Source organism: Oncorhynchus mykiss, chromosome 18 (assembly GCF_057628025.1).
Source record: "Oncorhynchus mykiss isolate SJ-2025 chromosome 18, ASM5762802v1, whole genome shotgun sequence".
NCBI lineage: Eukaryota > Metazoa > Chordata > Actinopteri > Salmoniformes > Salmonidae > Oncorhynchus > Oncorhynchus mykiss.
The window spans coordinates 41829888-41841471 of NC_143039.1; the positions used below are offsets into that span (position 1 = coordinate 41829888).

At 43.5% G+C, this 11584-nt stretch overlaps 1 protein-coding gene across 1 annotated transcript; it reads left to right on the forward strand.

Moving 5' to 3' along the window:
* The first annotated feature begins 648 nt into the window (after positions 1-648).
* Positions 649-8450, forward strand: LOC110496056 (dpy-19 like 4). Its single transcript, XM_021571705.3, has 20 exons — positions 649-1142; positions 1432-1531; positions 1642-1809; positions 2037-2161; positions 2488-2578; positions 2778-2899; positions 3094-3239; positions 3583-3706; positions 3928-4062; positions 4260-4391; positions 4652-4753; positions 4952-5025; positions 5218-5376; positions 5486-5605; positions 5699-5819; positions 6495-6551; positions 6643-6725; positions 6885-7017; positions 7225-7383; positions 7560-8450. The coding sequence occupies exons 1-20, from the start codon at positions 1116-1118 to the stop codon at positions 7722-7724; spliced, it is 2343 nt and encodes a 780-aa protein (XP_021427380.1). The 5' UTR covers positions 649-1115; the 3' UTR covers positions 7725-8450.
* Positions 8451-11584: the final 3134 nt, after the last annotated feature.

Genomic DNA, 11584 nt, shown 5'->3' on the forward strand with positions numbered 1-11584 from the left:
TTAATGGTAGGTTTATTTGAACAGTGAGAGAGAGAGTAACAACAAAACAATCCAGAAAAACACATGTCAAAAATGTTATAAATTGATTTCAATTTTAATGAGGGAAATAAGCCACTTTCACTATTAGCTCTACTTTAGCAGTGATTGATAGCTCCTGCTATGAACATCACCAGCTTTCTCTTATCTATGCATACCATATCGCCGCCCACCAGCCACGTAACCCCCGGTCCAGATGCTCCTACCCATCTCTCCCTTCAACCTGTATCTCCCTAGACCTGCATCCACCCTCACTGCCTCAGCATATGACACCCTTCTCACCACTCTCACTTGGTGCACCTACACTGCAACATTGCCTGACACTCACCATATGGGTACAGAAACCCTCACATAATAACTCGTATATCATATGGTTACTTTATTTGGCAGTACCCTATCCTTGAAGTGTAACAGAATAGACAGGCTATCTAACCCTAACTCCACCCCTTGTTGCTTGCAAATCTTTGAATATTCACTAGAATGTTGTCGCTTTCCTCTTTTAGTGCTAACACTCACAGGCACTCACTCCTGTTATCACCCATTTAATTCACTGCTTCCCTGCTTGATCAGTCCAGCTGCTCGACACCACTTCACACTTCCCTATTTGTTTCACTCTGTGAGATTTTTCCCTCTGCACAATGTCCTTACACAACAACAAGCTCCATCTCTTAACAATTTAGCATTGACAACTTCAATGAAACGATGTTGTTCTCCTCAAACGTCATTTTCAGCCTCCTCTGTGCCTCCATAGACCTCTAGCTCCCCTTCACATTGATCCCGGAGTCCCGAACAGTTCTAGGTTCATCTCCTGATGTTTATTGTCCTGGTTTAGACCTAGCTATGCTGAAGACTTCTTCCCCGGGAGTTCTAACAGAAACATGTAGCTAGTTTCCACACTGCCATCTAGTGTGTAGGAGAAGGGTTGATGACAGTAGGGAAGAAATGGTTGGGTAAAGAAATCGCTTGAGGACTCGGAGCAGCTAGCTAGCTCGTTAGTCATTCGTGGAGTCAAGTTCGAAGACAAACTCGTTAGCTAGCTAAGTATTAGCAGGCTAGTAGTAGTAGTAGTAGCTCTGTTAATGTCATGGAATTGCTGTGAATCTCTGGTAGGTAGCTAGGTATTTGTTAGCTTAGCCAGCTAGATAGCTACCTGTTTGTACAGATATGTCATAATTTGCTAAGACTTTGTCGGTATGCTAATTTTGGTTAGCTAGCTAGCTGACTAGCTAACCTTAACATTGTTAATTAACGTTACCTAGCAGGCCAGAAGTAACGTTAGGTGCTAGAATGGTAGCTAGTTAGCCAGGAACTAGCTGCAGTTACGTTAGCTGTGTGGATTATGTTAGGCCAGGGTGTCTGACCCATAATGTGAATATGCCTCTTGTGGTTTAACAGGATATGGCAGAGTTGAGATGCCGGAAAACAGTGGTAAAGGAGGGAGAAGAGGAGGAACACCAGCAATGTGAATCTGAACCTTGCTCAGAGAATTTTACAAGTAACCAACCACACTCAATAGGTGTCAACTGTAGGCCTGCATGGTTTGGTGACAGCCAGGAAATAAATGTATGTGGGTGAAGTTGTAATGTATTCCTTTTCTTTTACCAGTGGACAAGGTTAGTCTGAAGGAGAAGTGTTCAGAGGACACAGATGGAGCTACCTGTGGGGTTCAGGAGAAAGAGAAGGAAGATGAAGAGGAGAAGGATGAAGATAAAAAGGAGGAGGCAGACAGTCAGAAGCCCTCTCCTGTCAAAAGAAACCGGAGCGCCTGCAGATGTGAGTGGATATCTTGTTATTTTCTCGCAGTAAGGGTAGGGATGGAGCCTCTTACTGATGAATCTCTTTCACCAGATTCTTCCTCCAATGCTTATGTGCAGATAGCCTGGGGACAAGGTTACTCACTGACTGACACAATCACACAGTAAAAGACGTGCGTTGGGTAGTGTGTGACTTTTGTCTGACAGTAACGTGATGCTCAAACGTACTCTACCCCCACTCCGCAGCGGTTATGCTTCAGAGTCTAGTGAAGCTGTTCTTCGGATGCCTGGCAGCAGTTACATGTGGCATGATGTATGCAGTGTATCTCTACACCTACCACGAGAGGAAGTTCTGGTTTTCTAGCAGACAGGTGGGTAGCGCTTGCCTGGGTACTAGTCTGTGTTACCATTCCACTCCTTACCATTCCTTGTCATGCCACACTTGCATGACAAGGAGTAGCAAGGAGTGGAATGATAGCCTACAGACTAGTAACCAGGCTAGGGTAGCGCTTGGTCTTCCCCAATCCATTTCTCTCTCTCTCTCTCTCTCTCTCTCTCTCTTTCTCTCTTTCTCTCTTTCTCTCTTTCTCTCTTCTCTCTCTTCTCTCTCTCTCTGTGATACATCGTTAGATAATGGCCAGGTGTTAACAGACATATGAACAGTGCTTACCCTGCCTTTGTGTTTATTTTGTTTCAGGAGCTGGAACGTGAAATCACCTTCCAGGGTGGCAGTGGACTCTACTATTACTACTACAAACACATGTTGACAGCACCCTCCTTTGAAAGAGGTAATAGCCTAATCTTTCCCCAAACAAACCAGTATCCAATACAAATCAGTGGTTTTGATATCCAAACCTGAGACAACCTGTCTCACCCAGTCACGGTTATACTGTAACACCTTCATATGTTGCCATACTGTTACTACATCTAAGGTTTTCAGTCATCTTATTATCTCTGTGTTATGTATTTGTTGATTTTCTGCTTTAGGGATATACGAGCTGATGAGAGACAACAGGACTGTGTCTGGTCAGACCATCAACGCAGTGGAACGCCTGTCTCTGTACCCAGAGCTTATTACTAGCCTGCTCTATAGAATCACAGGAAGCCAGGTCAGTGCACCACCTAGAGATCATCTCTTTCCCTTGATCAAAAAGATCTGACATGAACTTGTGGTTTTTGGCTGCATGGAAACTTGCGTTAGTTGACGTGCTGCCTACCCACATCCTGCAGTCTTATCAGCCATAAAGATGCTAGTGATGTACTCTGTGTGTGTCTGACTGGTAGGGTTTCCTCCACCCTGCAGGATGTAATAGAGCCAGTATACTTCTACATCGGTGTGGTGTTTGGCCTCCAGGCTGTCTACGTCACTGCCCTCTTCGTGTCCAGCTGGGTGATGAGTGGCACGTGCGTGGCTGGCATACTGGCTGTGGCCTGGTATGTTATCAACCGGTGAGTGGGAGATGGACACACTATCAGACACAATGTGTGTGTCCCAAGTGGCACCCTATTCCCTTTATAGTGTGCACTACTTTTGACCAGGGCCTTTTCGATACAGGCAATGGGGACATTGTCCTGCTTTTTCCAGAGGTGTGCACTTGTACCCTCCCTATCATGGATTTAAAAGCATAGGGGTGTTGGCTGGAGGGTAGTTTCCACCGTTGTTAAATCCATGAGAGAAAGTATTTAAGTGTGATGAATCAGGACATAGCCATTATCATGGTCTTCCTAGGCTTTCAGACATTACAACGTAACTTGTTTTAATTCTGTCATTGTTCATTCATTGTCTCCCCAGACCAGACACAACCAAAGTGGACTATGCCATTCCACTGCGGGACAACTGGGCCTTGCCTTACTTCTCTTGCCAAGTTGCAGCCTTAACAGGATTCCTGAGTAATAACATTAACTCAGCCTCAGAGGTGAGCTACCTTTGCATGTTACCTCAAAAAACACCTAGGTCATTGGAGTGAGGGAGAGGGATAGAGTGAGACATTATGTGTATTGCTTTCAATGAAATTGATTTAAAAGCTGTGAGCTCATTGTTATGTGTGGGATATAGGGAATATGGATATTTTAAGTTTGTGTTTCATCATACCACCTGTGGGTTTTTCCCACAATGGCTCTCCTCTCTGTGTTGTAGATGTTCTGTTACCTCCTGATGAGTGCCACCACCTTCACCTTCATCCTGGTGTGGGAGCACAGCCACTACGTGCTCTTCATCCAGGGCCTGGCCCTGTTCCTGCTCGACTCCTTTGACCTGGTGCCGTCCCGCAAGGTACTTACTTACTGCCCTCCAAAGTTATTGGGATATTATCTCATTTTGAAGACCTACATGCTGACTTCCGTCTTCATGGTTGTTATAGATGATACATTTGCTGAAGGAAATTTTGGTAGGATAAAATGTCATAGTATTCAGTCAATTGGATATAGACTCAGTGCCTCTCTTTTCTGTCTCTCTGTGTGATTGACAAGATGGCTGACATTCACAAGGTGTACCTGAGCTCTCTCTTCCTGGCCTACGTCCTCCAATTCCAGAACCCAGCCCTGCTCAGCTCTCCTTTGCTCAGCCTCCTCATCAGCTCAGTGCTAGCGAGGTACTTCCAGGTAGAGAGAGTTTCTGACTTACTCTGTGAAACCAAATGGCAGTGAGGCTTTGGAGCTGTAAGTTAGCTTCCACCTTGCACACAAAATGATGAAATATTGAACATCCGCTACCGTTCGCACATGGGGGGAACGTTTGATTGAAGCATACGGTGTAAATTAGGCTTAATAAGATGATGGAAGCTGCTAATGTTAGATAATCAGAGGTTTCTTTGGCAGTTGCCACAATCGCTTTCAAATGTTGTCTGTGGTCTTGTTTTCAGCAAAACATGAAGATGGGCCCCCTAGTGGCCAGACTGATGAAGCTCTTTCTGCATTTCTACCTTTGCTTCACCACCGGGATCACCTTCAGCTATGTGGCCAAGGTGAGAGTCTCTGAGTTTTGGTTCAGTTTCATCAATATTGTAACATTGTTGGAAATATGGGAGTGTTCCCCCTCTGGATGTGTATTGGAAAGGAAATTGCAATGTCTGATTTAACAATCACACAACATGTTGTAGTAGATGGGATTTGAGTTGGAAAATCAACATTTTCATGTAATATGCATCTAATTTGATTTCCAGCGACTAATGCCAGTCAGAGAGAGTGATTTCATTTTGAAATTTCTTGAAGTGAAATTCGGACTCAACACTACAACGTGAGTTGTAACACTTTCTAACATACAACTGACCCAAATATTTGGCATTCAGCGATAAGACAACGATAAGATAATTCTAGTGTGAAGTCTTATTGTAGTAATATTAAGTGCTCAATCATGATGTTAACTAGCAATGAACAACAGTAAATATTAAAATGTTGATGAAAATATTGAATGGTTTCTCTTCCTCAGAGACTTTGTGACTAACCGGCTCCTGTGTCAAGAATGCTTCCAGACCCCCAGTCAGGACTTTTTCCTGCGGCTGACCCAAGCATCAGTCCTGCCTTTTTACCTACTGGTCCTCCTTATCTGTCTCATATCAACACTGCAGACCATCTACAGGAGGCTCAGGTTAGAAACTACACATAGCTGTTGTTTTGTGTTCTCATAATGTGGTCGATTTGAAATACAAGAACCTTCATATGGCCATTCAGTCATTTTTGTGTCTCCATGGTGATAGTGGTGAGCCAATGAAAACGAACCTCAGACTCGAAGATGGACGAATAGGAGAGCAACCCGAGGTCATCTACCACGTTTTCCACACAATGCTGTTCGGGGCTCTGGCTATGGTCTTTGAGGGGTATGTTCCTAAACGTTTCAGGTTTACTTGCTATAACCTTTCAGACATGAAAACAAATGGCTGTCATTGTTCACATGTGGTGTTCTCCCGCAGGATGAAGTATTTGTGGACCCCATACGTCTGCATGTTCACAGCGTTTGGCGTGTGTTCTCCAGAGCTCTGGGTGACTTTGTTCAGGTGGCTGAGGCTGAAGTCCATCCACCCTGTGGTACTGGTGAGAGAGGCATTTTCCATTCAATTGTCTCCAATCACCATAACCTCTACGCTTTGAGTGTGGACATGCCTCCGTCTCCATATTCATAGCTAACAAATCGATTCCAGAACACCAAACAGTCCCTTTACAAGTCAGAATGTTGTATACATTTTATTTGAACTTACTCTACTGGTTGTCAGCTGATTTCGTCCTTATGCAGTTGGAAATGTGAGACAAAATATTCCCAGGAAAGTATTACTTCACCGACTTGAAAACGCATGTGTGCCGCTGTGCGTGGCTGTCACGGTTTGTTCATCACCTGAGGCACGCTCACACGATGTAAATACATGCTGCGTGCACACTAGCCGATCGCGTGCAGGTGTTTACATGGTTATGTGCATGTGTCAGGTGATGGAAATCTCTGTGCAGTACCAGCGTCTTGAAAAGTCAGGTTAATAATAGATATTTATTCTCAAATTTCCAGAGGTTTAAGGGCCAACTGCAGAGACAACCAGTAGAGTAAGTTCATATGTAATTTTATTCTGGTTGTAAGAGGAAGCTTTCCAAGTAATTGTATTGCTTTGTTTCAGACTGTGATACCTTGCTATCACAGTCTGTTTTAGGCTACAAGCACCATATCTGTTCATAATGTAAAAGTATAGCATTAATCTTTTGCTGCGTGTTTTACCCAAACAGGCCTTGATATTGAGCACAGCAGTTCCAACCATCATTGGATTCAGTTTATGGAGAGAGGTGAGGTTTGCAATATATGCTTTGGAACTTTAACAATTAAGGTGACATTTGTAACATGTTAAATTGGCATAACCCTCTGCCCTTCTTTCAGTACTTCCCCCGTGTCATAGCAGAACTATCAGAGCTGCAGGAATTCTATGACCCAGACACAGTCGAGCTGATGAACTGGATAAAGTGTGTAATCTGCCTCATTGCCTCTCACACAGATAATTTAATACGGATTTAAGGGTTACACAGTACATTCTTGCTGAGGGTTCTGACCCACCAACCCATTTCTGCCTCCCTCCCTCTTTTTCTTTCCGTCCCGCCTCTGTTCCTCTCTTTCCTCTCCAGGACCCATGCCCCGATGGCAGCAGTGTTTGCGGGCAGCCCACAGCTGTTGGGTTCGGTGAAGCTGTGCTCAGGTTGGACTGTGACCAGTCTGCCTCTCTACTCAGACATTGACCTGCTGAGGAGGAGTGAGGATGTGAGTAGGGCTACCTGAATCATATGGTGTGCACTTAGTAGAGTAGACGCAAACAGGAGAAAACATTATGAGATAGGACAAATATTATTAATCCTACAGGTTAAAACATATCTCCCCCTGAAACATGGGATAGCTGTTTTCCCTAGTCATTTGTTTTTTCCTTCTGTCAATCCCCCCATTTGAAATCTTGTGTTTTGCGTCAAATAGACATACCAGGTGTATGCAATGAGGTCTGCGGAAGATGTCTACAAGATTCTGTCTTTGCACAAGACGAGCTACGTGATTATCGAAGAGTCGCTGTGCAACGAATTGAGTCATACCAAGGGCTGCAGGATCAAGGACCTGCTGGATATCGCCAACAGCCATGTGAGTATTATGAACACCACTCCCTGCAACATTATACCAGGCACACACACACTTTGATGATAAGCAGTCAATTGTTACAGTACATAATGACGCGAAATATAGACTATATACATGATTGCGTTCTTGCACATGACTGTTCTTTCTTGCGTTGACTGTTGCCCTCCTTTCTCCACCAGGTGGTGTATGACAAAGGCGAGATGTACTCTTTCTCCAAACACGGGCGATTCTGTCATGAGATAAAGATGAACTACTCGCCCTACACAAACTACTTCTCAAGGGTTTTCTGGAACAGGTCCTATCACGTCTACAAAGTCAACTCTGTCATCTCCTTCCAGTACTGAAGACAGCTCAGCTTCAGCCTAACTACTGAGACAAGACTTTCTTCTGTCTCTGCAGTGTCTGTTACCATAGTTGGATGCAATACAACCCCTTCGCAGTTGGTACCCGTAAAATCCGTGGAAGCGTGTTGATTGAATATTCAGTCCCCTTGACATTCTACTGGGAGTGTAAATTGTCTTGATATTCTGCACAGTAACAAATCACACATGTAACAGAGTGAGATCCATGATGAGAACATTCAGTTGGTCCCCCAATTATTGCATGTCAGATAAGTGGTCAAACTCTTAATGAATAGTTAGGGGCGAAGTTCACAATGCCATGTGAGTCATAGTACTGTATTTTGTTTTCCAAAACACTAATTACTGTGATGTCTTGAGTGAAAGTAAAGCACACGTGCATGTAAGGGAGACAGGTCCACTATTCTCTTGTCATTATTTACCTCTTAATATTGACGCACATGCAGTGCATATGTGTTTTAACAGTTGAAGTTTGCTGCTTTGCGTCTTAGGATGTATTTGCCTGCACACCCCTGTTTCTTCTGTATGATGTAAAAGGGAAGGGGCGGATAAGGTTGACCAGAGCTCACTCTTAAGCCTTTTGGCAAGGTTCTCCAATTTGGCCCGGGGGTGGTTGTATTTGGCCCCCCAAGTTTTCTGAGAGAGAGAGTGTGTGTGTGTGTGTGTGTTTGTTTGTTTGTTTGTTGTTGGACATAAAAGACTGTCAAAACACCAGGAAATCAGCTCCAAGTGATTTTAACTTATGAAAGAGAGAGCCACGTGATCGTAGATGCAGGGTTTGAAATGATTTTGTTTTAGTCAAACATATCTGGGCTTCTTGCGGTCAATTTGCAGACTAGAAAGTAGAAATTATTTGTAATTATGTTCTGGCCCACTGACCATCCGCTCAATAAATAATCGGCCAGCGGATTAATCTAGATGATGATCCCTGCCTTATGGGGAGTGAAGGCAGGCTCTGAGGCTATCCATTTAGGTTGCATTTCATTTTAAAAACCTATTCTTCTGGATGCCTTAGTCTTTTTTTATTTATTTAACCTTTATTTAACTAGGCAAGTCAGTTTAAGAACAAATGATTATTTACAATGACGGCATACCCCGGACGGCGCTGGGCCAATTGTGCGCTGCCCTATGGGACTCCCAATCACTGCCGGTTGTGATACAGCCCAGGATCGAACCAGGGTCTGTAGTGCCTTAAACCGCTGCGCCACTCAGAAGCCTGAATCTTGACATAAAATGTTCACTCAAATGAACAATTATAGGCCACATAGCTAAAGCAGTGGCATTTCACATGCTATATTGAGCTACCGTCAACTTGGATCTTTTACTGGTTGTCACAGTATGCCGGTCTAACTTGCTCTGTCTGGAAATTGTAAAGAAAGTGGATGAATTTGTAAATGCAAAGAAACTGAAGTCGATCTACGATGTGTTTTAATTGTATTTGTCTCAAATGTTTTGCTAGTGCTGAACTGCAATGACTTTTGCGTAGCTGCTATCTGCTGTTTTTCTCCTGAAATGTCAATGCAAAGAATATATGCTCTTGGAGCGGTCTCGTTTACCAGAATCTGTGCACTCAGTGTCCCTTCCCTGTATGTTTTACCTTAGAGACAATTATGCCTATGCATCTTTGTATAGATTGTTCTTGCTATTCTAAACTGTTGGATCCTTCAGGAGCCGATAGGCCACATTTTATGGTGGCAGATGGTTGACCTGGTCCTTTTTAACCATGGTAAATTCAGAACATAACTCAATAGGAAGTTAGCAAACATACTATTTTATGTTGTGCGTCATATATGTTTTGTGCGTTTTTTTGGAAGGTGATGTATCCTAATTAATGTTCATGATGTAAAAACAGTCAACTGGCTCGTAACCAGCTGGTACCTAGTCCTCCAATTGCCAGTTTCCACTAGTTTCAACATGTACAATTATTGAGGTGAAGTTACTTTTTGTCCTCATTGTTAGTAGATACAATGAGGACGTCTACTTCATGCATGACACAAGTAATTTTTCCAACAATTGTTTACAGACAGATTATTTCACTTATCATTCACTGTATCACAATTCCAGTGGGTCTGAAGTTTACATACACTAAGTTGACTGTGCCTTTAAACAGCTTGGAAATTTCCAGAAAATTATGTCATGGCTTTAGAAGCTTCTGATAGACTAATCATTTGAGTCAATTGGAGGTGTACCTGTGGATGTATTTCAAGGCCGACCTTCAAACTCAGTGCCTCTTTGCTTCACATCATGGGAAAATCTAAAGAAATCAGCCAAGACCTCAGAAAAAAAATTGTAGTCTGGTTCATCCTTGGGAGCAATTTCCAAACGCCTGAAGGTACCACATTCATCTGTACAAACAATAGTACGCAAGTATAAACACCATAGGACCACGCAGCCGTCATTCCGCTCAGGAAGGAGATGTGGTCTATCTCCTAGAGATGAAAGTACTGTGAAAAGTGCAAATCACTCCCAGAACAGCAGCAAAGGACCTTGTGAAGATTCTGGAGGAAACAGGTACAAAAGTATCAATATCCACAGTAAAACGAGTGCTATATAGACATAACCTGAAAGGCCGCTCAGCAAGGAAGAAGCCACTGCTCCTAAACCGCCATAAAAAAGCCAGAATATGGTTTGCAACTGCACATGGGGACAGAGATCGTTGTTGTAGAAATGTCCTCTGGTCTGATGAAACAAAAATTGGACTGTTTGGCCATAATGACCATCGTTATGTTTGGCGGAAATAGGGGGAGGCTTGCAAGCCAAAGAACACCATCCCAACCGTGAAGCACAGGGGTGGCAGCATCATGTTGTGGGGGTGATTTGCTGCAGGAGGGACTGGTGCACTTCACAAAATAGATGGCATCATGAGGCAGGAAAATTATGTGGATATATTGAAGCAACATCTCAAGACATCAGTCAGGAAGTTAAAGCTTAGTCTAAAATGGGTCTTCCAAATGGACAATGACCCCAAGCATACTTCCAAAGTTGTGGCAAAATGGCTTAAGGACAACAAAGACAAGGTATTGGAGTGGCCATCACAAAGCCCTGACCTCAATCCTATAGAAAATACTGTATATGGGCAGAACTGAAAAAGTGTTTGCGAGCAAGGAGGCCTACAAACCTGACTCAGTTACACCAGCTGTGTCAGGAGGAATGGGCCAAAATTCACCAAACTTATTGTTGGAAGCTTGGGGAAGGCTACCGTAAACGTTTGACCCAAGTTAAACAATTTAAAGGCAATCCTACCAAATACTAAATGAGTGTAATGAAAGAAATAAAAATTCTCTCTTCTATTATTCTGACATTTCACATTCGTAAAATAAAGTTGTGATCCTAACTGACCTAAGACAGGGAATTTTTAATAGGATTAAATGTCAGGAAGTGTGAAAAACTGAGTTTAAATGTATTTGACGAAGGTGTATGTAAACTTTCGACTTAAACTGTATATACAAAAGGATGTGGACACCTCTTCAAATTAGTGGATTTGGGGGCCTCCCAGGTGGCGCAGTGGTTAAGGGCGCTGTACTGCAGTGCCAGCTGTGCCACCGGAGACCCTGGGTTGCACGGTGTTTCCTCCGACACATTGGTGGGGCTGGCTTCCGGGTTGGATGGCGCTGTGTTGAGAAGCAGTGCGGCTTGGTTGGGTGTGTATCGGAGGACGTCTCTCCCGAGCCCGTACGGGAGTTGTAGCGATGAGACAAGATAGTAGCTATATATATCCACAACAATTGGAGACCATGAAATTGGGGTAAATGTGGCTATTTCAGCCACATCCATTGTTGACAGGTGTGTAAAATCGAGCACACGGCCATGCATTCTCCATAGAGAAACGTTGGCAGTAGAATGGC

Bases quoted from the DNA above. Each gene is read 5' to 3' on its own strand.
- LOC110496056 (XM_021571705.3), top strand. From the start codon at position 1,116: ATGTCATGGAATTGCTGTGAATCTCTG. The intron at 5,606-5,698 runs GTATGTTCCTAA...GTTCTCCCGCAG, and splicing joins CTGGCTATGGTCTTTGAGGG to GATGAAGTATTTGTGGACCC. The intron at 6,726-6,884 runs GTGTGTAATCTG...TTTCCTCTCCAG, and splicing joins GAGCTGATGAACTGGATAAA to GACCCATGCCCCGATGGCAG.